The sequence below is a fragment of the Girardinichthys multiradiatus genome, chromosome 8, assembly GCF_021462225.1.
Source record: "Girardinichthys multiradiatus isolate DD_20200921_A chromosome 8, DD_fGirMul_XY1, whole genome shotgun sequence".
Lineage (NCBI taxonomy): Eukaryota > Metazoa > Chordata > Actinopteri > Cyprinodontiformes > Goodeidae > Girardinichthys > Girardinichthys multiradiatus.
The window spans coordinates 41,837,027-41,864,796 of NC_061801.1; the positions used below are offsets into that span (position 1 = coordinate 41,837,027).

General features: G+C 38.3%; 1 protein-coding gene across 1 annotated transcript in view; it reads left to right on the forward strand.

Annotated features, from left to right (window-relative positions):
* LOC124872348 overlaps nt 1-24,716 on the forward strand; it is a 35,148-nt gene extending 10,432 nt beyond the window's left edge. Inside the window, exons 3-5 of the mRNA XM_047372236.1 lie at nt 1,766-1,903; nt 7,758-7,895; nt 22,332-24,716. Of these exons, the coding sequence (XP_047228192.1) occupies nt 1,766-1,903; nt 7,758-7,895; nt 22,332-23,916 (1,861 nt within the window). The 3' untranslated portion in view covers nt 23,917-24,716. The remainder of the gene's footprint in view (nt 1-1,765; nt 1,904-7,757; nt 7,896-22,331) is intronic.
* The last annotated feature ends 3,054 nt before the right edge of the window (nt 24,717-27,770 follow it).

Below are 27,770 nucleotides of genomic sequence, written 5' to 3' on the forward strand. Positions count from 1 at the left end.
CACAGCAATAACACACAGAAAAGTTTTAATCCATGACAATAACATGCAGAAATGGTCTAATCAACAGCAATAACATGCAGAAACTGTCTCATCAACAGCAGTAGCATGTAGAAATGCTCTGATCGACAGCAATAACATACAAGAACTGCCTAATCAACAGCAATAACATGCAGAAATTGTCTAATCAACAGCAGTAACATGCAGAATATGCAGAAATGGTCTAATCAACAGCAATAACATGCAGAAACGGTTTAATTAACAGCAATAACATGCTGAAACTGTCTCATCAACAGCAATAGCAAGTAGAAAAGGTAAAATCCACAGCAATAACATGTAGAAATGGTCTAATATACAGCAATAACATGCAGAAACTGTCTCATCAACAGCAGTAGCATGTAGAAATGCTCTGATCGACAGCAATAACATGCAGAAACTGCCTAATCAGCAGCAATAACATGTAGAAATAGTCTAATTAACAGCAACAAGACGTAGAAAAGGTCTAATCCACAGCAATAACACACAGAAAAGTTTTAATCCATGACAATAACATGTAGAAAAGGCCTAATAAACAGCAGTAACATGCAGAATATGCAGAAATGGTCTAATCAACAGCAATAACATGCAGAAACTGTCTCATCAACAGCAGTAGCATGTAGAAATGCTCTGATCGACAGCAATAACATGCAGAAACTGCCTAATCAGCAGCAATAACATGTAGAAATAGTCTAATTAACAGCAACAAGACGTAGAAAAGGTCCAATCCACAGCAATAACACACAGAAAAGTTTTAATCCATGACAATAACATGCAGAAATGGTCTAATCAACAGCAATAACATGCAGAAACTGTCTCATCAACAGCAGTAGCATGTAGAAATGCTCTGATCGACAGCAATAACATACAAGAACTGCCTAATCAACAGCAATAACATGCAGAAATGGTCTAATCAACAGCAATAACATGCTGAAACTGTCTCATCAACAGTAATAGCATGTAGAAATGTTCTGATTGACAGCCATAACATACAGAAATGGTCTAATAAACAGCGATAACATGTAGAAATGGCCTGAATAACATCAATAATAATCAGAAATGGCCAGATTAAAAGCAATGCAATGAAATTCAACTAAACTCCAAAACAGTGGTGCCTCATGACCATATTTTGATTATGTTGACGTGTGCAGTTTTGACTTTAGTGCGTTACTTTTAGCTCTATATTCGATACAGGTGGCTGTCTTTGTTTAACTCAATATTTGTTCCATAAATACATCTTCTGCGTTCCTCTGAGATGTGATGGATGATGGAGCTGGGACATCCCACTGAGGGCTAACTGGGACACACACTGAGAGACTGAGTTTTATTATGGAAACAATATCTACCAAGTTACCTTTAATCCATGTTATACATTGTTCTGCTGTCTTCTTTGAATAAAATAGTTGATCGATAAAACCAGTTGGCTCCATGTGTGTTTTCTGAAGTTAGTGTACTTTCATGGTTCTCCTGGGTGTCTCTGAGTTGGACCTGTGGATGACAATGGATGGATGGAAAAAGCAATCAACAATTAATAAACTGATCAGTGATCAATAGTATTTCATTTCAGGTTATATTTTGATTGGTCTTTATATTAGACACCATTATTCTGGTATATTTGCATTCTATTTTTTTTTATTTCAATATGAATCCATACTGGTGCATTTTAAATAAAGCATGAAAATAAACCCAGATGGAGAGAAGATGGTCTTTATGCTTCTGTCCTATGTTCCAGTAAACCTCCAGGCAAGGTGATTGGAGCTAAGTTTCCACCTTCATCTTCTACACCACCAACGCGCACACCTGCTCCTCTGCCTCGTACCAAACCGACTCCAGAACCCCCCTCTCTGGTCATCAGCGATCCAACAGGGAGGTACGTAAGGAGCAGCCTGGCTGATTTCTCTGGTGATAAACATTATAATATTCATGGTGAGATTTCAGGTCTAGGAACTAAACTGACTCCAATGTAAAATTATTTTGGATCTAAAAACAAAATTAAAGATGTGTTCAAAATCCCTAACATTCTCACATGTTACTCAATTGATGTTTATTTGGTCTTTACTGATTTATTAGATATTTAAAAATAATTTCATTAAACATTTTAATTCAGTTCAGTGTAATAAAGTTTATTTTAAACAATGGTGCAAACTAATAAAATGTTAACACTTTTAATAGACCAGATTTACACTAAAAGTCTTTAGATGAGTCCAATTGCTTGATATTTTTGAGAACTGGAAATAAGAAACCAATTTTACAAACTTCACTCTTTAAAACTAAAAGGTAACGATTGAAGAATATGATGACGTTCACTGTCACAGTTTGTACGTCACCATCCGTCTTTGTTTAGAAACAGAAATAACATTCAGAAACTGTCTCATCAACAGCAATAGCATGTAGAAAAGGTTGAATCCACAGCAACAACATGCAGAAATGGTCTAATACACAGCAAGAACATGCAGAAATTGTCTACTCAACAGCAATAAGATGTAGAAATAGTCTACTTAACAGCAACAAGACGTAGAAAAGGTATAATCCACAGCAATAACATGCAGAACATACAGAAATTGTCTACTCAACAGCAATAAAATGGAGAAATGGTCTCATCAACAGCAAGAACATGCTGAAACTGCCTAATTAACAGCAATAACATGTAGAAATATTCCAATAAACAACAATAACATGCAGGAAAGCTTTATTCCAAAGCAATAACTTCAGAAATGGTCTCATCAGCAGCAATAACATGCAGGATTGGTCTCATCGACAGCAACAACATATAGAAACGCTTTGATCGACAGCAATGACAAACAAGAACTGCCTAATCGACAGCAATAACATGCAGAAATGGTCTAATAAACAGCAATAACATGCAGAAGATACAGAAATTGTCTACGCAACAGCAATAAAATGGAGAAATGGTCTCATCAACAGCAATAACCTGTAGAAACGCTCTGATCAACAGCAATAACATGCGGAAACTGCCTAATCCACAGCAATAACACGCAGAAATGGTCTCATCAGCAGAAATAACATGCAGGAACTGCCTAATCAACAGCAATAACATGTAGAATAGGTCTAATCAACAGCAATAACATGCAGAAATTGTCTAATCAACAGCAATACCATGCAGACATGGTCTAATAAACAGCAATAACATTCAGAAACTGTCTCATCAACAGCAATAGCATATAGCAAAAGTAGAATCCACAGCAATAACATGCAGAACATACAGAAATTGTCTACTCAACAGCAATAAAATGGAGAAATGGTCTCATCAACAGCAATAACATGCTGAAACTGCCTAATTAACAGCAATAACATGTAGAAATAGTCTAATAAACAACAATAACATGCAGGAAAGCTTTATTCCAAAGCAATAACTTCCCAAATGGTCTCATCAGCAGCAATAACATGCAGGATTGGTCTAATCAACAGCAATAACATATAGAAACGCTTTGATCGACAGCAATGACATAGAAGAACTGCCTAATCGACAGCAATAGCATGTAGAAAAGGTCAAATCCACAGAAATAACATGTAGAAACGCACTGATCAATAGCAATAACATGCAGAAACGGTTTAATTAACAGCAATAACATGCCGAACATACAGAAATTGTCTACTCAACAACAATAAAATGGAGAAATGGTCTCATCAACAGCAATAACATGTAGAAACGCTCTGATCGACAGCAATAACATGCAGAAACTGCCTAATCCACAGCAATAACACGCAGAAATGGTCTCATCAGCAGAAATAACATGCAGGAACTGCCTAATCAACAGCAATAACATGTAGAATAGGTCTAATCAACAGCAATAACATGCAGAAATTGTCTAATCAACAGCAATACCATGCAGACATGGTCTAATCAACAGCAATAACATTCAGAAACTGTCTCATCAACAGCAATAGCATATAGAAAAAGTAGAATCCACAGCAATAACATGCAGAAACTGCCTAATCAGCAGCAATAACATGTAGAAATAGTCTAATTAACAGCAACAAGACGTAGAAAAGGTCTAATCCACAGCAATAACACACAGAAAAGTTTTAATCCATGACAATAACATGTAGAAAAGGCCTAATAAACAGCAATAACATACAGGAACTGCCTAATCAACAGCAATAACATGCAGAAATGGTCTAATAAACAGCAATAACATGGAGAAATGGTCTCATCAACAGCAATAAAATGGAGAAATGGTCTCATCAACAGCAAGAACATGCTGAAACTGCCTAATTAACAGCAATAACATGTAGAAATATTCCAATAAACAACAATAACATGCAGGAAAGCTTTATTCCAAAGCAATAACTTCAGAAATGGTCTCATCAGCAGCAATAACATGCAGGATTGGTCTCATCGACAGCAACAACATATAGAAACGCTTTGATCGACAGCAATGACAAACAAGAACTGCCTAATCGACAGCAATAACATGCAGAAATGGTCTAATAAACAGCAATAACATGCAGAAGATACAGAAATTGTCTACGCAACAGCAATAAAATGGAGAAATGGTCTCATCAACAGCAATAACCTGTAGAAACGCTCTGATCAACAGCAATAACATGCAGAAACTGCCTACTCCACAGCAATAACACGCAGAAATGGTCTCATCAGCAGAAATAACATGTAGAAACGGATGAATCCACAGCGATAACATGCAGAAACTGTCTCATCAACAGCAAAAGCAAGTAGAAAAGGTAAATTCCACAGCAATAACAGGCAGAAACTGTCTCATCAACAGCAATAGCATGTAGAAACGGTTGAATCCACAGCGATAACATGCAGAAACTGTCTCATCAACAGCAAAAGCAAGTAGAAAAGGTCTAATCAACAGCAATAACATTCAGAAACTGTCTCATCAACAGCAATAGCAAGTAGAAAAGGTAAAATCCACAGCAATAACATGCAGAAACTGTCTAATCCACAGCAATAACATTCAGAAACTGTCTCATCAACAGCAATAGCATATAGAAAAAGTAGAATCCACAGCAATAACATGCAGAAACTGCCTAATCAGCAGCAATAACATGTAGAAATAGTCTAATTAACAGCAACAAGACGTAGAAAAGGTCTAATCCACAGCAATAACACACAGAAAAGTTTTAATCCATGACAATAACATGTAGAAAAGGCCTAATAAACAGCAGTAACATGCAGAATATGCAGAAATGGTCTAATCAACAGCAATAACATGCAGAAACTGTCTCATCAACAGCAGTAGCATGTAGAAATGCTCTGATCGACAGCAATAACATGCAGAAACTGCCTAATCAGCAGCAATAACATGTAGAAATAGTCTAATTAACAGCAACAAGACGTAGAAAAGGTCCAATCCACAGCAATAACACACAGAAAAGTTTTAATCCATGACAATAACATGCAGAAATGGTCTAATCAACAGCAATAACATGCAGAAACTGTCTCATCAACAGCAGTAGCATGTAGAAATGCTCTGATCGACAGCAATAACATACAAGAACTGCCTAATCAACAGCAATAACATGCAGAAATGGTCTAATCAACAGCAATAACATGCGGAAACGGTTTAATTAACAGCAATAACATGCTGAAACTGTCTCATCAACAGTAATAGCATGTAGAAATGTTCCAATAAACAACAATAACATGCAGGAAAGCTTTATTCCAAAGCAATAACTTCAGAAATGGTCTCATCAGCAGCAATAACATGCAGGATTGGTCTCATCGACAGCAACAACATATAGAAACGCTTTGATCGACAGCAATGACAAACAAGAACTGCCTAATCGACAGCAATAACATGCAGAAATGGTCTAATAAACAGCAATAACATGCAGAAGATACAGAAATTGTCTACGCAACAGCAATAAAATGGAGAAATGGTCTCATCAACAGCAATAACCTGTAGAAACGCTCTGATCAACAGCAATAACATGCAGAAACTGCCTACTCCACAGCAATAACACGCAGAAATGGTCTCATCAGCAGAAATAACATGTAGAAACGGATGAATCCACAGCGATAACATGCAGAAACTGTCTCATCAACAGCAAAAGCAAGTAGAAAAGGTAAATTCCACAGCAATAACAGGCAGAAACTGTCTCATCAACAGCAATAGCATGTAGAAACGGTTGAATCCACAGCGATAACATGCAGAAACTGTCTCATCAACAGCAAAAGCAAGTGGAAAAGGTCTAATCAACAGCAATAACATTCAGAAACTGTCTCATCAACAGCAATAGCAAGTAGAAAAGGTAAAATCCACAGCAATAACATGCAGAAACTGTCTAATCCACAGCAATAACATTCAGAAACTGTCTCATCAACAGCAATAGCATATAGAAAAAGTAGAATCCACAGCAATAACATGCAGAAACTGCCTAATCAGCAGCAATAACATGTAGAAATAGTCTAATTAACAGCAACAAGACGTAGAAAAGGTCTAATCCACAGCAATAACACACAGAAAAGTTTTAATCCATGACAATAACATGTAGAAAAGGCCTAATAAACAGCAGTAACATGCAGAATATGCAGAAATGGTCTAATCAACAGCAATAACATGCAGAAACTGTCTCATCAACAGCAGTAGCATGTAGAAATGCTCTGATCGACAGCAATAACATGCAGAAACTGCCTAATCAGCAGCAATAACATGTAGAAATAGTCTAATTAACAGCAACAAGACGTAGAAAAGGTCCAATCCACAGCAATAACACACAGAAAAGTTTTAATCCATGACAATAACATGCAGAAATGGTCTAATCAACAGCAATAACATGCAGAAACTGTCTCATCAACAGCAGTAGCATGTAGAAATGCTCTGATCGACAGCAATAACATACAAGAACTGCCTAATCAACAGCAATAACATGCAGAAATGGTCTAATCAACAGCAATAACATGCGGAAACGGTTTAATTAACAGCAATAACATGCTGAAACTGTCTCATCAACAGTAATAGCATGTAGAAATGTTCTGATTGACAGCCATAACATACAGAAATGGTCTAATAAACAGCGATAACATGTAGAAATGGCCTGAATAACATCAATAATAATCAGAAATGGCCAGATTAAAAGCAATGCAATGAAATTCAACTAAACTCCAAAACAGTGGTGCCTCATGACCATATTTTGATTATGTTGACGTGTGCAGTTTTGACTTTAGTGCGTTACTTTTAGCTCTATATTCGATACAGGTGGCTGTCTTTGTTTAACTCAATATTTGTTCCATAAATACATCTTCTGCGTTCCTCTGAGATGTGATGGATGATGGAGCTGGGACATCCCACTGAGGGCTAACTGGGACACACACTGAGAGACTGAGTTTTATTATGGAAACAATATCTACCAAGTGACCTTTAATCCATGTTATACATTGTTCTGCTGTCTTCTTTGAATAAAATAGTTGATCGATAAAACCAGTTGGCTCCATGTGTGTTTTCTGAAGTTAGTGTACTTTCATGGTTCTCCTGGGTGTCTCTGAGTTGGACCTGTGGATGACAATGGATGGATGGAAAAAGCAATCAACAATTAATAAACTGATCAGTGATCAATAGTTTTTCATTTCAGGTTATATTTTGATTGGTCTTTATATTAGACACCATTATTCTGGTATATTTGCATTCTATTTTTTTTATTTCAATATGAATCCATACTGGTGCATTTTAAATAAAGCATGAAAATAAACCCAGATGGAGAGAAGATGGTCTTTATGCTTCTGTCCTATGTTCCAGTAAACCTCCAGGCAAGGTGATTGGAGCTAAGTTTCCACCTTCATCTTCTACACCACCAACGCGCACACCTGCTCCTCTGCCTCGTACCAAACCGACTCCAGAACCCCCCTCTCTGGTCATCAGCGATCCAACAGGGAGGTACGTAAGGAGCAGCCTGGCTGATTTCTCTGGTGATAAACATTATAATATTCATGGTGAGATTTCAGGTCTAGGAACTAAACTGACTCCAATGTAAAATTATTTTGGATCTAAAAACAAAATTAAAGATGTGTTCAAAATCCCTAACATTCTCACATGTTACTCAATTGATGTTTATTTGGTCTTTACTGATTTATTAGATATTTAAAAATAATTTCATTAAACATTTTAATTCAGTTCAGTGTAATAAAGTTTATTTTAAACAATGGTGCAAACTAATAAAATGTTAACACTTTTAATAGACCAGATTTACACTAAAAGTCTTTAGATGAGTCCAATTGCTTGATATTTTTGAGAACTGGAAATAAGAAACCAATTTTACAAACTTCACTCTTTAAAACTAAAAGGTAACGATTGAAGAATATGATGACGTTCACTGTCACAGTTTGTACGTCACCATCCGTCTTTGTTTAGAAACAGAAATAACATTCAGAAACTGTCTCATCAACAGCAATAGCATGTAGAAAAGGTTGAATCCACAGCAACAACATGCAGAAATGGTCTAATACACAGCAAGAACATGCAGAAATTGTCTACTCAACAGCAATAAGATGTAGAAATAGTCTACTTAACAGCAACAAGACGTAGAAAAGGTATAATCCACAGCAATAACATGCAGAACATACAGAAATTGTCTACTCAACAGCAATAAAATGGAGAAATGGTCTCATCAACAGCAAGAACATGCTGAAACTGCCTAATTAACAGCAATAACATGTAGAAATATTCCAATAAACAACAATAACATGCAGGAAAGCTTTATTCCAAAGCAATAACTTCAGAAATGGTCTCATCAGCAGCAATAACATGCAGGATTGGTCTCATCGACAGCAACAACATATAGAAACGCTTTGATCGACAGCAATGACAAACAAGAACTGCCTAATCGACAGCAATAACATGCAGAAATGGTCTAATAAACAGCAATAACATGCAGAAGATACAGAAATTGTCTACGCAACAGCAATAAATTGGAGAAATGGTCTCATCAACAGCAATAACCTGTAGAAACGCTCTGATCAACAGCAATAACATGCAGAAACTTGCTAATCCACAGCAATAACACGCAGAAATGGTCTCATCAGCAGAAATAACATGCAGGAACTGCCTAATCAACAGCAATAACATGTAGAATAGGTCTAATCAACAGCAATAACATGCAGAAATTGTCTAATCAACAGCAATACCATGCAGACATGGTCTAATAAACAGCAATAACATTCAGAAACTGTCTCATCAACAGCAATAGCATATAGCAAAAGTAGAATCCACAGCAATAACATGCAGAACATACAGAAATTGTCTACTCAACAGCAATAAAATGGAGAAATGGTCTCATCAACAGCAATAACATGCTGAAACTGCCTAATTAACAGCAATAACATGTAGAAATAGTCTAATAAACAACAATAACATGCAGGAAAGCTTTATTCCAAAGCAATAACTTCCCAAATGGTCTCATCAGCAGCAATAACATGCAGGATTGGTCTAATCAACAGCAATAACATATAGAAACGCTTTGATCGACAGCAATGACATAGAAGAACTGCCTAATCGACAGCAATAGCATGTAGAAAAGGTCAAATCCACAGAAATAACATGTAGAAACCCACTGATCAATAGCAATAACATGCAGAAACGGTTTAATTAACAGCAATAACATGCCGAACATACAGAAATTGTCTACTCAACAACAATAAAATGGAGAAATGGTCTCATCAACAGCAATAACATGTAGAAACGCTCTGATCGACAGCAATAACATGCAGAAACTGCCTAATCCACAGCAATAACACGCAGAAATGGTCTCATCAGCAGAAATAACATGCAGGAACTGCCTAATCAACAGCAATAACATGTAGAATAGGTCTAATCAACAGCAATAACATGCAGAAATTGTCTAATCAACAGCAATACCATGCAGACATGGTCTAATCAACAGCAATAACATTCAGAAACTGTCTCATCAACAGCAATAGCATATAGAAAAAGTAGAATCCACAGCAATAACATGTAGAAACTGCCTAATCAACAGCAATAACATGTAGAATAGGTCTAATCAACAGCAATAAGATGCAGAAATTGTCTAATCAACAGCAATACCATGCAGACATGGTCTAATCAACAGCAATAACATTTAGAAACTGTCTCATCAACAGCAATAGCATATAGAAAAAGTAGAATCAACAGCAATAACATGCAGAACATACAGAAATTGTCTACTCAACAGCAATAAAATGGAGAAATGGTCTCATCAACAGCAATAACCTGTAGAAACGCTCTGATCAACAACAATAACATGCAGAAACTGCCTAATCAACAGCAATAACATGTAGAATAGGTCTAATCAACAGCAATAACATGCAGAAATTGTCTAATCAACAGCAATACCATGCAGACATGGTCTAATCAACAGCAATAACATTCAGAAACTGTCTCATCAACAGCAATAGCATATAGAAAAAGTAGAATCCACAGCAATAACATGTAGAGTAGGTCTAATCAACAGCAATAACATGCAGAAATTGTCTAATCAACAGCAATACCATGCAGGAAAGCTTTATTCCAAAGCAATAACTTCACAAATGGTCTCATCAGCAGCAATAACATGCAGGATTGATCTCATCAACAGCAATAACATATAGAAACGCTTTGATCGACAGCAATGACATACAAGAACTGCCTAATCAACAGCAATAGCATGTAGAAAAGGTCAAATCCACAGAAATAACATGTAGAAACGCACTGATCAATAGCAATAACATGCAGACATGGTCTCATCAACAGCAATAGCATATAGAAAAAGTAGAATCCACAGCAATAACATGCAGAACATACAGAAATTGTCTACTCAACAGCAATAAAATGGAGAAATGGTCTCATCAACAGCAATAACCTGTAGAAACGCTCTGATCAACAGCAATAACATGCAGAAACTGCCTAATCAACAGCAATAACATGTAGAATAGGTCTAATCAACAGCAATAACATGCGGAAATTGTCTAATCAACAGCAATACCATGCAGACATGGTCTAATCAACAGCAATAACATTCAGAAACTGTCTCATCAACAGCAATAGCATATAGCAAAAGTAGAATCCACAGCAATAACATGCAGAACATACAGAAATTGTCTACTCAACAGCAATAAAATGGAGAAATGGTCTCATCAACAGCAATAACCTGTAGAAACGCTCTGATCAACAGCAATAACATGCAGAAACTGCCTAATCAACAGCAATAACATGTAGAATAGGTCTAATCAACAGCAATAACATATAGAAATAGTCTAATAAACAACAATAACATGCAGGAAAGCTTTATTCCAAAGCAATAACTTCAGAAAGTGTCTCATCAGCAGCAATAACATGCAGGATTGGTCTCATCAACAGCAATAACATATAGAAAAGTTCAAATCCACAGAAATAACATGTAGAAACGCACTGATCAATAGCAATAACATGCAGAAACGGTTTAATTAGCAGCAATAACATGCCGAACATACAGAAATTGTCTACTAAACAGCAATAAAATGGAGAAATGGTCTCATCAACAGCAATAACATTTAAAAACGCTCTGATCGACAACAATAACATGCAGAAACTGCCTAATCCACAGCAATAACACGCAGAAATGGTCTCATCAGCAGAAATAACATGCAGGAACTGCCTAATCAACAGCAATAACATGTAGAATAGGTCTAATCAACAGCAATAACATGCAGAAATTGTCTAATCAACAGCAATACCATGCAGACATGGTCTAATAAACAGCAATAACATTCAGAAACTGTCTTACCAACAGCAATAGCATATAGTAAAAGTAGAATCCACAGCAATAACATGCAGAACATACAGAAATTGTCTACTCAACAGCAATAAGATGTAGAAATAGTCTACTTAACAGCAACAAGACGTAGAAAAGGTATAATCCACAGCAATAACACACAGAAAAAATTTTAATCCATGACAATAACATGTAGAAAAGGCCTAATAAACAGTAGTAACATGCAGAATATGCAGAAATGGTCTATTTAACAGCAATAACATGCAGAAACGGTTTAATTAACAGCAATAGCATGTAGAAATGCTCTGATCGACAGCAATAACAAACAGGAACTGCCTAATCAACAGCAATAACATGCAGAAATGGTCTAATAAACAGCAATAACATGGAGAAATGGTCTCATCAACAGCAATAGCATATAGCAAAAGTAGAATCCACAGCAATAACATGCAGAACATACAGAAATTGTCTACTCAACAGCAATAAAATGGAGAAATGGTCTCATCAACAGCAAGAACATGCTGAAACTGCCTAATTAACAGCAATAACATGTAGAAATATTCCAATAAACAACAATAACATGCAGGAAAGCTTTATTCCAAAGCAATAACTTCAGAAATGGTCTCATCAGCAGCAATAACATGCAGGATTGGTCTCATCGACAGCAACAACATATAGAAACGCTTTGATCGACAGCAATGACAAACAAGAACTGCCTAATCGACAGCAATAACATGCAGAAATGGTCTAATAAACAGCAATAACATGCAGAAGATACAGAAATTGTCTACGCAACAGCAATAAAATGGAGAAATGGACTCATCAACTGCAATAACCTGTAGAAACGCTCTGATCAACAGCAATAACATGCAGAAACTGCCTAATCCACAGCAATAACACGCAGAAATGGTCTCATCAGCAGAAATAACATGCAGGAACTGCCTAATCAACAGCAATAACATGTAGAATAGGTCTAATCAACAGCAACATGCAGAAATTGTCTAATCAACAGCAATACCATGCAGACATGGTCTAATAAACAGCAATAACATTCAGAAACTGTCTCATCAACAGCAATAGCATATAGCAAAAGTAGAATCCACAGCAATAACATGCAGAACATACAGAAATTGTCTACTCAACAGCAATAAAATGGAGAAATGGTCTCATCAACAGCAATAACATGCTGAAACTGCCTAATTAACAGCAATAACATGTAGAAATAGTCTAATAAACAACAATAACATGCAGGAAAGCTTTATTCCAAAGCAATAACTTCCCAAATGGTCTCATCAGAAGCAATAACATGCAGGATTGGTCTAATCAACAGCAATAACATATAGAAACGCTTTGATCGACAGCAATGACATACAAGAACTGCCTAATCAACAGCAATAGCATGTAGAAAAGGTCAAATCCACAGAAATAACATGTAGAAACGCACTGATCAATAGCAATAACATGCAGACATGGTCTAATCAACAGCAATAACATTCAGAAACTGTCTCATCAACAGCAATAGCATATAGAAAAAGTAGAATCCACAGCAATAACATGCAGAACATACAGAAATTGTCTACTCAACAGCAATAAAATGGAGAAATGGTCTCATCAACAGCAATAACCTGTAGAAACGCTCTGATCAACAGCAATAACATGCAGAAACTGCCTAATCAACAGCAATAACATGTAGAATAGGTCTAATCAACAGCAATAACATGCAGAAATTGTCTAATCAACAGCAATACCATGCAGACATGGTCTAATCAACAGCAATAACATTCAGAAACTGTCTCATCAACAGCAATAGCATATAGAAAAAGTAGAATCCACAGCAATAACATGCAGAACATACAGAAATTGTCTACTCAACAGCAATAAAATTGAGAAATGGTCTCATCAACAGCAATAACCTGTAGAAACGCTCTGATCAACAGCAATAACATGCAGAAACTGCCTAATCAACAGCAATAACATGTAGAATAGGTCTAATCAACAGCAATAACATGCAGAAATTGTCTAATCAACAGCAATACCATGCAGGAAAGCTTTATTCCAAAGCAATAACTTCACAAATGGTCTCATCAGCAGCAATAACATGCAGGATTGATCTCATCAACAGCAATAACATATAGAAACGCTTTGATCGACAGCAATGACATACAAGAACTGCCTAATCAACAGCAATAGCATGTAGAAAAGGTCAAATCCACAGAAATAACATGTAGAAACGCACTGATCAATAGCAATAACATGCAGACATGGTCTAATCAACAGCAATAACATTCAGAAACTGTCTCATCAACAGCAATAGCATATAGAAAAAGTAGAATCCACAGCAATAACATGCAGAACATACAGAAATTGTCTACTCAACAGCAATAAAATGGAGAAATGGTCTCATCAACAGCAATAACCTGTAGAAACGCTCTGATCAACAGCAATAACATGCAGAAACTGCCTAATCAACAGCAATAACATGTAGAATAGGTCTAATCAACAGCAATAACATGCAGAAATTGTCTAATCAACAGCAATACCATGCAGACATGGTCTAATCAACAGCAATAACATTCAGAAACTGTCTCATCAACAGCAATAGCATATAGAAAAAGTAGAATCCACAGCAATAACATGCAGAACATACAGAAATTGTCTACTCAACAGCAATAAAATGGAGAAATGGTCTCATCAACAGCAATAACATGCTGAAACTGCCTAATTAACAGCAATAACATATAGAAATAGTCTAATAAACAACAATAACATGCAGGAAAGCTTTATTCCAAAGCAATAACTTCAGAAAGTGTCTCATCAGCAGCAATAACATGCAGGATTGGTCTCATCAACAGCAATAACATATAGAAACACTTTGATCGACAGCAATGGCAAACAAGAACTGCCTAATCGACAGCAATAGCATGTAGAAAAGTTCAAATCCACAGAAATAACATGTAGAAACGCACTGATCAATAGCAATAACATGCAGAAACGGTTTAATTAGCAGCAATAACATGCCGAACATACAGAAATTGTCTACTCAACAGCAATAAAATGGAGAAATTGTCTCATCAACAGCAATAACATTTAGAAACGCTCTGATCGACAACAATAACATGCAGAAACTGCCTAATCCAAAGCAATAACACGCAGAAATTGTCTCATCAGCAGAAATAACATGCAGGAACTGCCTAATCAACAGCAATAACATGTAGAATAGGTCTAATCAACAGCAATAACATGCAGAAATTGTCTAATCAACAGCAATACCATGCAGACATGGTCTAATCAACAGCAATAACATTCAGAAACTGTCTCATCAACTGCAATAGCATATAGAAAAAGTAGAATCCACAGCAATAACATGCAGAACATACAGAAACTGTCTACTCAACAGCAATAAAATGGAGAAATGGTCTCATCAACAGCAATAACATTTAGAAACGCTCTGATCGACAACAATAACATGCAGAAACTGCCTAATCCACAGCAATAACACACAGAAATGGTCTCATCAGCAGAAATAACATGCAGAAATGATTAAATCAACAGCAATAGCATGTAGAAACGCCATAGTCAGCAGCAATAAAATGCAGAAATTGCCTGATTAACAGCAATACCATGCACAAACTCTCTCATCAAAAGTAATAACATGTAATAACAGTCTAATCAACAGCAATAACATGCAGAAATGGCCTGAATAACATCGATAGTATTCAGAAATGGCCAAATTAAAAGCAATGCAATGCAGAAACTGTCTCATCAACAGCAATAACATGCAGAAACTGTCTAATCAATAACATGTATAAACTACTTTACAGCAATATGCAGGGTTTTATTATTATTTTATTAGAAGTATTTATCAGAAATTTGAATAAAAAATCTTTATTCATAAAATTCTGACCATAAAATCATTCCTTACGATTAGATATTAGAGATACACTCTGGGGTTGTGATTATTGGGCTAACAACACCTAATTATCATGATTAATTCATTGTTATTAATAACTATAAACCAAAACCACGCTAAATGTCACTGTCTTATCAACTGTTTATGAAAAGGAGTAAATGGAGAACTTAGTTGACAGAAAATTCCTCTTATGCACAAATGCACAAAGTCTCTTTATCTATGTGAAAATTTATTAAACAAATAGTTTCCTCATATAATCAACTATTCAGGTCCAATAAACTTGTCATCTAACTAAGACATGCACTGTTCTACAAAAGAGGAAAATTTATCATCAAAAATAAGAATGCACACTGAGTATAGAAGGACATCAAACCAGCAGTTTATGGACAGAAGTGGAAATAAATGAACGCTTTGTATTGACTTGGAATATGGAATAATTGGGAACAGTGGAGAGTTTATCCACATAGGCAACGCAACACAGGGGTAGCTTAGCTCAAGCATCTGAGAGTGAGCTGGCTGAAACAAATCATTATAAACTCAATGTGGAAATCAGTGGAAAAAAACAAAGGCCATAATGGTGCGTTCAGACCGAACGCAAATGACTTCACAGGAGTGAGTGATTTACTTGTTAACCGTATGTAAAGGTGTGTTCAGGAGCGGAGTGACGCAAAGCGAAGCGGCACAAGGCGGAGCCACACAAAGCGAAGCGACGCAAGGTGAAGCGACGCAAGGCGAAGCGACGCAAGGCGAAGCGACGCAAGGCGAAGCCACTCAAAGCGAAGCCACGCAAAGCGAAGCCACGCAAAACGAAGCCACGCAAAGCGAAGAACGCAACACGGTTGCCGCGATTAATGTGAATAGAGCAAAGTAAGAGAGAAGCAAAATATGCGATGGACGCAAACGTATTTTGCTGGAGTTAAAAAATCTGAACTTTTCTGTCAATTCACTGCGATCAGACCAATTATTATTCCAGCAAATTTTTCGCTTCATTCATCTGCTGTCGCTCGCCTGACATTTTGCCAGCAATTTGTGTGGCCAACGGGCAACAACGCTCCACTCCCTTCATCACGTCATCAAATAGGAGGAGCTTCTATCTGCTGCTTGACGATTTCAACACAACATGGAGCGAGTCACGGTTATTTTGTGATGGAAAGCCGAACAATGCCGCCGGCGTCGATGTCCCTGGAGTCACCAAAGACGAAGCCAGTTTGGAGACTACGACCACCAACTCCAGGAGCAGCGTCTGGATCACGGTTGCTTTCAGCGGTACTTCCATCTATCCAGGACCCAGATTGAGGACCTGCTGTCCCGCGTTGGCGGACAAATCAGCCTCCGGGACACCAACTACAGGAGCTATATCCCTGCTGCAGTACACCTGTCCATCTGTCTTCGGTGAGTAAATAAATCTCACCTCAAAAGAAAAACAGCCAAATTGTACTATACAAACCTTCTACATATAATAAACATGTTTGTGTCTAAACATATTAGTGAGGACCGCTAAAATACACCAGGCAAGTGCTGATGTGACTACAGAATGTAGCATGGTAGCCGTAAGTATTGAATAATTATGTTATAACGGCTGATCGGCGACCTAGAAATCAGGCTTGCTGACATATGCATCTGAAAATTAAATACTATTGAATAAAATATAATTTCCTACATGACCATAGATGTACCTGAGTATCTGCTGTGAGTTTCATGGTTGTATGACAACTTTTGTGCTGAAGAGTGGGCTATAGATGCGACGCGAATTGACAGAAAAGTATAGATTTCTCAACTCCAGCTAAATTCGCTTCGCATCCATCTTGCGTTTCGCTTTGCTTTATTCATGCTATGAATGAAACAAGGTCGACAACCAAAATCCAAATAGTCCGACAGGGAGCAGGCAGAGGCATAAATCCAGCTCTTAAGAGGTTTGTGGGTGGCTTCGAAAAAAGCAGTTGAAATTTAGGCTTGAGAAGGACTGTTCAATAAGGCACGCATGAAGTTGTGAAGCACACATTTGGGCTTTACACAACTCTTTTGAGCTGAGATTTATTTACTCACCGAAGACAGATGGACAGGCATTCTGCTGCTGGGACACAGCGCCTGTAGTTGGTGTCCCAGAGGATGATTTGTCCCACAAAGCGGGACAGCGAGTCCTCAGACTCGGTCCTGGATAGATGGAAGTAACGCTGAAAGTCAACTTCTCCTCCAGCGACAGGGGAAAAAAATATGATGAACCGTTGGCAGTTGACTGGATCAAAACACTAAATGTCACTGTTATCAACCATTTTACCGAATGGTGGGGAACACTAACCGTAGTTGACAGATAATCACTATCTATGAAAATTTATTAAACCAATAGTCCATCTTACAATCAACTATTCGACTCCAACAAATTCACCTAATTAAGCATCCACTATTACGAGTACTTAGTGTAGATGGAGATTAAACCAGCGGTTTATGGACAGAATAGGAATAAATTAACAATTTAGATTGACTCAGAAAGTGGAGCAGAATTAATAAACGGTGAAGCCTGGTCCAGTGATGCGTCTCGATAGCGGCTGTCAGCTGTTATACCTAGCAGCCGGCCCCTTAGCCACTAACAGCTGATAGCAGACTAATCTCGAAACAAGGGGTCATAAAACCCAGTGGAAAAACACAAAGGGCCATAAACGATGAAACAATGGAGATGAACACGAGGCTCACTTCGCAGTCTCAGACTCCTTTAAAGTCCAATTTAAACTCCAACTGAGTCAACGCTCAGTTGATGAAAAACACAGTGAACACACCGACATTCACACTTTCCTGCACAGCCGCGCTTCAGAGTCCAACAATATGAAAAAGACGGGTTTAATTGGTGAATCCTCTAGGAAAAGGGGTGCAGGTGGTTGGGCTACCTTTGAGGAAGGGATGAAGTTGTGAGTGGCAAGTATTGCGTATCTGCAAACACTCTAAACGGTCACCCAACAAAGAGCAAGCAGAAAGAGTATAATAAACAGCAATAACATGCAGACATGGTGTAATCAACCGCAATACTGTGCAGAACCATGTAAGAGCAACTATTTGCTGTCTTCCTTTATGAGTGACTTTAAAACTGATCAGGGCCCCTTCTCTGAAAGCAGAGGGAAAAAAACAGTGCATAAGGATACAGGGGTTGCACAATGAAACTGAAACACCTGGTTTTAGACCACAATAATTTATTAGTATGGTGTAGGGCCTCCTTTTGCGGCCAATACAGTGTCAATTCGTCTTGGGAATGACATATACAAGTCCTGCACAGTGGTCAGAGGGATTTTAAGCCATTTTTCTTGCAGGATAGTGGCTAGGTCACTACGTGATACTGGTGGAGAAAAACGTTTCCTGACTCGCTCCTCCAAAACACCCCAAAGTGACTCAATAATATTTAGATCTGGTGACTGTGCAGGCCATGGGAGATGTTCAACTTAACTTTCATGTTCATCAAACCAATCTTTCACCAGTCTTGCTGTGTGTATTGGTGCATTGTCATCCTGATACACGGCACCGCCTTCAGGATACAATGTTTGAACCACTGGATGCACATGGTCCTCAAGAATGGTTCGGTAGTCCTTGGCAGTGACGCGCCCATCTAGCACAAGTATTGGGCCAAGGGAATGTCATGATATGACAGCCTAAACCATCACTGATCCACCCCCATGCTTCACTCTGGGCATGCAACAGTCTGGGTGGTACGCTTCTTTGGGGCTTCTCCACACCGTAACTCTCCCGGATGTGGGGAAAACAGTAAAGGTGGACTCATCAGAGAACAATACATGTTTCACATTGTCCACAGCCCAAGATTTGCGCTCCTTGCACCATTGAAACCGACGTTTGGCATTGGCATGAGTGACCAAAGGTTTGGTTATAGCAGCCAGGCGGTGTATATTGACCCTGTGGAGCTCCCGACGGACAGTTCTGGTGGAAACAGGAGAGTTGAGGTGCACATTTAATTCTGCCGTGATTTGGGCAGCCGTGGTTTTATGTTTTTTGGAAACAATCCAGGTTAGCACCCGAACATCCCTTTCAGACAGCTTCCTCTTGCGTCCACAATTAATCCTGTTGGATGTGGTTCGTCCTTCTTGGTGGTATGCTGACATTACCTTGGATACCGCGGCTCTTGATACATCACAAAGACTTGCTGTCTTGGTCACAGATGCGCCAGCAAGACGTGCACCAACAATTTGTCCTCTTTTAAACTCTGGTATGTCACCCATAATGTTGTGTGCATTTCAATATTTTGAGCAAAACTGTGCTCTTACCTTGTTAATTGAACCTTCACACTCTGCTCTTACTGGTGCAATGTGCAATCAATGAAGACTGGCTACCAGGCTGGTCCAATTTAGCCATGAAACCTCCCACACTAAAATGACAGCTGTTTCAATTTCATTGTCCAACCCTTGTATGTGCTACGTGTTAACACTAGAACTCCCAAGCCCATCAATTTGACGGCGAGCATTCTGGATGAGAGGGCGGTGATGAGGTCATCGCACTATATTGGTCAGAATGCCAAAGGTTTTCCTGCACGCTATTAAATTGTGGTTTTGACAAGATTTAATAATAGTATTTGATCAAAACCTATTCAGTTTTATTATTATTTATAAATAGTACTGGAAAAATACAGAGTAGTGGGTACATTTTTAAAAAAAAGCTTTACTTGTCATATTGTTTTTTTTTTACGGATTTGACCCACATGCAGAAAGCAATTCAGTAGACAGAGTTTTACGGTAAAGTGTTTATTTACAGTGTAGTGAAATGGGCAGGGGAACTGGAACCGGGAAATCAACTATAAAAATAAACAGAATGGTATGCAGGGAATACTCAAGGTCAAAACCAAAGAATAATAATTCAGCCTTACTGGGTTGATAGAATGATCCGGCAGAGGGTGGGGAGCGGAGAGACCAAATAGTTGTTTACCTGTGAGGCAGATGATGGTGGATAATGGTGTGCCAGGATGATAAGATGGTCCAGGGTTTTCAGAAGTTGGCGCGGTGGAAGGAGGAGGGTGGACAGGGTTCTTGAATGGTATACAAGGAGCGAAGAATTCAGGAGGCTGCCAACTGGTGTGGTCCAATGTAGTAATGAGAGGCTAGAGTCTTTGTTCATGGAGCTAGATAGCTTCTTTCCAGAAGTGGTTAATCCAGGCAGAGTTCCACACGAAAAGGCAAGGTCAGGTTCTGGTAATCCTGCAAGGTAACAAATTCAAATTACTAAAAGTCAAGGCAAGGAACAAGACAAGGTAATGTGGCTTGAGCTGCACCACTAAGGGACAACACTCTGGCAGTGAGTTGCTGGCAGCCTCCACCTAATATACTCCTCAGCAGGTAATCAAGGGAATGATGAACATCTGTCACCTCTCCTCCAGGTTCCACGCCATCTAGGGGCTAAGCACAGTAACAGCACCAAACAAACAGACAAAGCACAGATCCTGACATTACTAATCTGACCAAAAGCTGGACAGCTCCATGTTACGCCCCCCTTTCACTTCGCGGACATAAACTAGTGCTAAAACTGCCTTCAGCTCATCCACACTCGAGTCTGAGGAGGAATCATCTCCTAAAACTCTGCGGGCCTCAGCCAACCTGCAGCACTGAACGTGGATGAGCATTTCGGCGTCCAGAAACCAGAGGAACGCGATCTGGGCATCTTGGATCTGGCGCTCTGTCAAAGCGTTCTGGCTCTGACGCCTCCCTCTACTTTCTCCCTCCCCTACCACTGTCCACACAGCACCATCCTTTCCAATCTCCTCCTCCTTCCCAGCTGTGCGCTCGTCTTGCGATGAAAACGCTGTAAAGCGCAAAATAGATTGTTGTTACTGGGCTACTATATCTATGACCTAACTTATTGTTTCTTTGTCCATTATCAGTACCTTGTTTTTTAGTTTCTCTCCTGCCAGTGAGCTGGTTTGCTGGGTTTATAGCTGGGCACTGGGCACTGGCTCGTCTCCCTGTCTCTGAACCTGCGCTGATTGTGGCACTGTTTCTATAGTTTATATATTATTAGTTTACCAATCTGTAAACTATAGCCTAAAATGATAAAATCATTACATAGGCTAGTCTTTTGCTACCTTGAATGGGACGACTCATGTTTATTTAGCCGGAGGAGGTTCACTCTCTGACCCGCTGTCGCTGGAACTGAATGCCGACCAAGAATCGTCAGAATCCCTCTCGATCCCAGAATCACAATCATGTAATTTTTGAAGCATTTCCAATGCCTCTTGAGTAGAAAATATCCTTCTAGAAGCCATTTGTAGGACGCCAACAATTTCCTTCTCAGACTGCGTTAAAAATATTAATGTAAATAATAGGGCCGTCAAAATAGCGGCTGTGGTAGTTAGAGGTAGAAATACTTAGATCTTTTATTTACTTTGTTATTTTTTTAAAACAGAGACATAGGAACACACAAGACAGAGGTTTAGAAAAAGTCAGGATGCCAGGAAGATAAGAGTTTTAATAAACCAGGGTTATGGCATGTCAAACTTTCAAAACCGTCAAATTGATGGCCCTGCGAGTTCTAGTGTTAAGAGTATTATTATTTTTACACAATCATTCAATGATAAATATAATAAAGATTATGGCTTAATTTAAATATTTCAATCTAGCCCTTACAATATACCTAATATAGAAAGATTAACAGGAGAAATGAATTGAAACTAGTAAAATTTAAATTTTTCCTACAGGAATGTCTCATCTAAATTCAAGAACATCATCTCTAAAAGTCTCCTGATCCATTCAGGACCTCCAGCTGTGTACCAACTACAGACAAAAAAAGAGGACTTAGGACCTCTGACAAGACTAACGCTTGGAAAGAAAAACTTGAACAAGGCCAACAGAACTGTGTTGCTGGTGGGTGAAACAGGAGCAGGAAAGTCTACCGTCATCAACAGTCTGGTCAACCACGCTATGGGAGTGAAGTTTGAGGATGAAGTCTGGTTTCAGATCGTAAAAGACGAGAAGAAAGGGCAGACTGAAAGCCAGACTTCAGATGTGATTGTGTACGAGGTCTTTGGGTTTGAAGATCAAACTTTGCCTTTCTCCCTGACCATCATCGACACGCCTGGATTTGGAGACACCAGAGGGATTGAACGTGATCTTATTGTCAGTCAAAGATTGTTTGACTTGTTTCGATCAGATGATGGAATTAATGAGATTCATGCCGGGGGTCTGGTGGTGAAGGCCACAGATAATCGAGTCAATGATCGCCTTTCATATGTCTTCAACTCAGTCATGTCTCTGTTTGGGAAAAACCTGGAGAAAAGCATCGTGGCTCTCGTTACTCACTCAGATGGAAGAACACCCAAAAATGTTCTTCAAGCTCTTGCAGCTACAAACATAAAATGTGCCAAAAATGAAAAGAATCAACCTATTTACTTCCTTTTTGATAATTCCCAAACTGATGATCGATCAGAGGACATTGAATTCCTAAAAATTGCTACGGAAATTTCTGAGAAAGGAATGAAAGCCTTTACAGCCTTCTTGGAGAAGAAATCATCTCAAAAACTGATAACAACAACAGACGTCCTAAATGAACGCATCAGCCTGGCGGCCTGCATCCAGAACCTGCACGAGAGAATCCTGTTAACTGAGCAGAAACAACAGGAACTCAAACAAACTCACGACGCTCTGGTCAAACAAGTAGAAGACATGAAGAAATCTGAGACGGTCACTGTAGAAGTTGATGTTGTCTACAAAGAAAAGGAGCTTCTTAAAAGCAAAAAGCTTTTCGGCCGTGGTTTCTTTGAAAAAGCAATGGTCTGCACCATCTGTGAGGAGAACTGCCACTATCCTGGCTGTACTATCAGTTCCAGTCCTCAACATTGTGAGGTCATCAAAAAAGGCCGCTGCACAGTCTGCACAAAGAAATGTCCTGCATCAGCTCATGTGAAGGAAAACTGGAGATATGTCATAAAAACCAAGAAGGCTAAGAAGACTGTAGAAGTTAAAAAAGAGAAGCAGGTGGAGAAGGTTGACCCTGACATCAAGTTTAATATTTTAAAAAGTCTTGCAAATAAAATCCAGAACCTGAAAGCAGAGAAGATCCAGCTGGTTAATGAGTCCTACCAACATGTTATCACCCTGGAGGAGATCGCCCTCAAAGTGGATTCTGTGTCCACTTTTGTTCACCTGGATTTCTTGATTGAGAAGATGAAGGAAACAGGAGACATGAAGAAGGTCCAGAGATTGGAGGAGATGAGAAGCCGAATGGACGAAGGAACCAAGTTAGCCCTCCAGTACATGTGGGGCAGAACAATCGGAACCATGTAAGAACCAGAAGAACCAACACATCCATGACAGGATGAAGAAGAAAGCTTCATTAGGTGCATCAGCTCCTCTAAAGCCTCTTCTTGATTAACTTTAGTTCAGTTTCAATAAAATAACCTCCCATCTGATCCTGGTAAAGGAAAGGATTTAATGATTGTTTAAGCTAATATACTGAGTTTGTTAAAGAAATATTTTAATCATAGATATACAACCGAAATACAATATATACAACATCAGAGAGAAGAGACTGCAGCTGAAACCAACAAATGTTTTCCAGCAGACATTTCTGTCTTTACTAAGAAACAGCTTCAAACAGCTGATTTAGTAGGAATGGGTTAATATGATTTATCATAAGAATTAGGATTCATTGTGTGAATGATAAACTCCAACTGATTATGTTTGCACTCCTGATAAATTAACAGTATGTTGGGACTTTTAATATTTTCTTCCACTGTCGGTTCCAATGAAAGCATAAATAAATATGCAAATAATAAAAATATGATTGAATGCAGTTATTTTTACCTTTCTAACATTAACTGCACTACTTAATTAAACTGGTGTGTTTTATAATGGGTTCATTTGTGTTAGTTCGGAGAACTGAGTCCTGCTGAAATTTAAACACTTATTGTTACATTTATCGTTGTTGCAACAAATACCGAACATATTGTGATAATTTTAAGTACATGTTAACTATCCCTAGTTTTATAGAGAACTATTGAAAATTGTGTTTTTCTTTTAATTCCTGTAAATATTTAACTAAAATGAATCATTTGGAATGTGTTGTGATTTGAATATGAATATATTATTTATCATTTAATATTAATACTTTAATATTTTATTAAATAATAATTCGGTCTGTTAAGGGTTGTCCTGTGGATACCAGCCAACTAAGGCGGTGGTATTAAGACAAAATTGAAAGGGATGAGCCTAGCTCTGGCATCGTTGAATATCAAAACCACACAATTTCTTAAAAATACAATAATTTATTTACAAAAATAAGTCAACTCAGTCAAACATATTTCAATCAACATATTTCATATTTCAATCTTTGCTATGCTAAAACAACCCAACTAAACCACCAAGCAAAATGAAAGAATAAGGAAGACATTTCTCTCTTGCTCTCGGTGGAAGACACACATGTTTTCTCTCCCTCCCTCCCTGCTGATCCCTGCTTCTGCTTTTTGTCTGTATTTTTCTCAGAGCCTCACTTTACATATCCTCCAAACTTGTAAATTATGGATTTGGTCAGCTGTTCTCTCAACGTAATTGATCAAATTTGTTCGACAGCAAGACAGGGTAAAGGAGACCCCAGACGGGACGTTCTTCTTTGGAAACACAATGGATTCTTGGCAGCAGTGGAAGATTGTGTGCCTGACTACGATGTCGGTCGCAGACATAGAAAATGTGTACATATTTGGACTTTTGATAACAGGATTTCTGCTTTTTGGAGTTGGTGGTTACCTGGCTTATCAAGTGATTCGCAAAACGTAGGCGGTTGTTCCAGACATTTGGCTATTTGGATTCACAATTGAGACATACCAGTAAAACTCTTAAGGTGGTTGGAAATTCACAACTGCCTGAACCACAACATTTATTGTTTTTCTAAATCTGGCGCCCCAGTGTGGCCTTGGCAACTTCTGCTAACTGGCTATTGACAAAATTGTTGGAATAATTGTATATAGATTTATCTTATATTTTTCCTTTCCTATTAACTTTACTATTTGACCTTTATAACCTTTCATGTTGTATGTGTAAGTAAAGATGTGATGAGTTGTTTGCAGGCTAGGAGGAAAGGTGGAGCGGTGAAGGATGCAGTCACATTTGAAGACATCATAAAGATAGTGGCTGATTGTGCTGAACAAAAGACGCACAGATCTTAAGATTATGGAGACTGTGCAAGTGTGTTGGTACAAGATAATGATGTATATGACCTATGTTACGTTGCTGCTGTTTTTTCTACCATTCAGAGCAGCAACGTTTATTGCAACTAGGGAACTCCCTAAAGATAATAAAAAGAGAGGATTTGGAGAGATGTGTTTCAGAGCGGTAGGAGATTTGTAACTGAAGCACATCTCTGTCCGTTCTCCTCGCAGCGAGTAAGAAACAAATTATTTGTCTTTCTCTTCTTTTTGTGATGTTATAAGTATTTTAGGTTGTTTGAACCTTACATTTGCTGGTCCTTCGAGCCGGAATCCAATTACGCCTGAGGATTCCAGCGGGTTGGTGGAATCCAGTAAAGACCGTGCGCACAGCAGTCTTCATCAGGGAGACACTCAGACCCTTTCCGGGATTGGACCTCGGCCCGCCCGCTGGGGTCTGATGGCTGACGGAACTCCGAGAGAGAGGGGAAAGACAAGCGGTGAGTTGAGTTTGGATTAAAAAGTGTGACGAATGACTGTGGGTCATTGCGTGAAATAAAACACTGTGTATCCTAGAACCTAACAGGTAAAAGTAGGACGGCGGAGTCCTGGAAAAATTTTTAGATCAGTTTTCAGACCTTTTATCTGATTTAGTGTTAAATACAGATAAAGTTATTATAGTGGGGGATTTTAACATTCATGTAGACGCTGAAAGTGATAGCCTAAATATAGTGTTTAATGCTATCTTAGACTCAATTGGCTTTGCTCAAAACATTAACAAACCTACCCACCTTTGTCTTCATTCTCTGGACCTTGTGCTGACATATGGCATTGAGTGTAAAGACATAATATTCTCTCATAACCCTGTCCTGTCTGACCATTTCTTAATAACCTTTGAGTTTAATTTAACCAAGTACTCCACACCTGAAAGAAAATTTCATTATAGTAGATCATTATCAGACGATGCTGTAACAACCTTTAAAGAATCTTTTCCACTTTTAATTTCCTCATTATCACAGAAAAGCACAATGGAGGGCAATAATTCTGTTTCTGCCCCTTCACAAATTGATTATCTTGTTCATAGTGTTTCTTCATCATTGCGTGATGCATTAGACAATGCAGCCCCCTTGAAAAAGAAGGTAATCATTAATAGGAGGCTAGCTCCTTGGTTTAATTCAGAGCTGCATACTTTAAAGCACAATGTTAGAAAATTGGAGAGAAAATGGCGCTCTACACACCTAGAGGATTCCTACTTAATCTGGAAAAATAGCCTACTGTTGTATAAAAAGACACTTCGCCAAGCTAGAACAGTTTATTTCTCATCATTAATAGAAGAGAACAAGAATAATCCAAGGTTTCTCTTTAGTACAGTTGCTAAACTTACACAGAGTCATAGCTCTGTTGAACCATCCATTCCCTTAGCTCTTAGCAGTCATGACTTTAAGGGATTCTTCTTAAATAAAATTGATTCTATTAAAAAGAAAATCTTTGACATACTCCTGAAGATGATTACTTCATCCTCAGCAAGTGAGACAACATTGGAAATAACTGCAGAACCTGATCTGTGTTTGGACTGTTTTGATCCTGTGGAGCTTCCTGAGTTATCGGAAATATTAGCTTCATCTAAACCTTCAACTTGTATGTTAGACCCAATCCCAACCAAATTATTTAAGGAAGTGTTCCCTCTGATTACCAGACCCATTTTAGATATGATTAATCTATTTTTAGTAAATGGATCAGAACCACAAGCTTTTAAGTTAGCTGTAATTAAACCTTTACTTAAGAAACCTTCGCTTGATCGAGATGACTTGAAAAATTAAAGACCTATATCCAATCTTCCATTCTTATCTAAAATTCTTGAGAAAATAGTTGCTAATCAAATGTGTGAGCATTTACACAGCAATGACCTGATTGAAGAGTTTCAGTCAGGTTTCAGAGCTCATCATAGCACTGAAACAGCTCTGCTGAAAGTCACGAATGATATTCTTATGGCCTCAG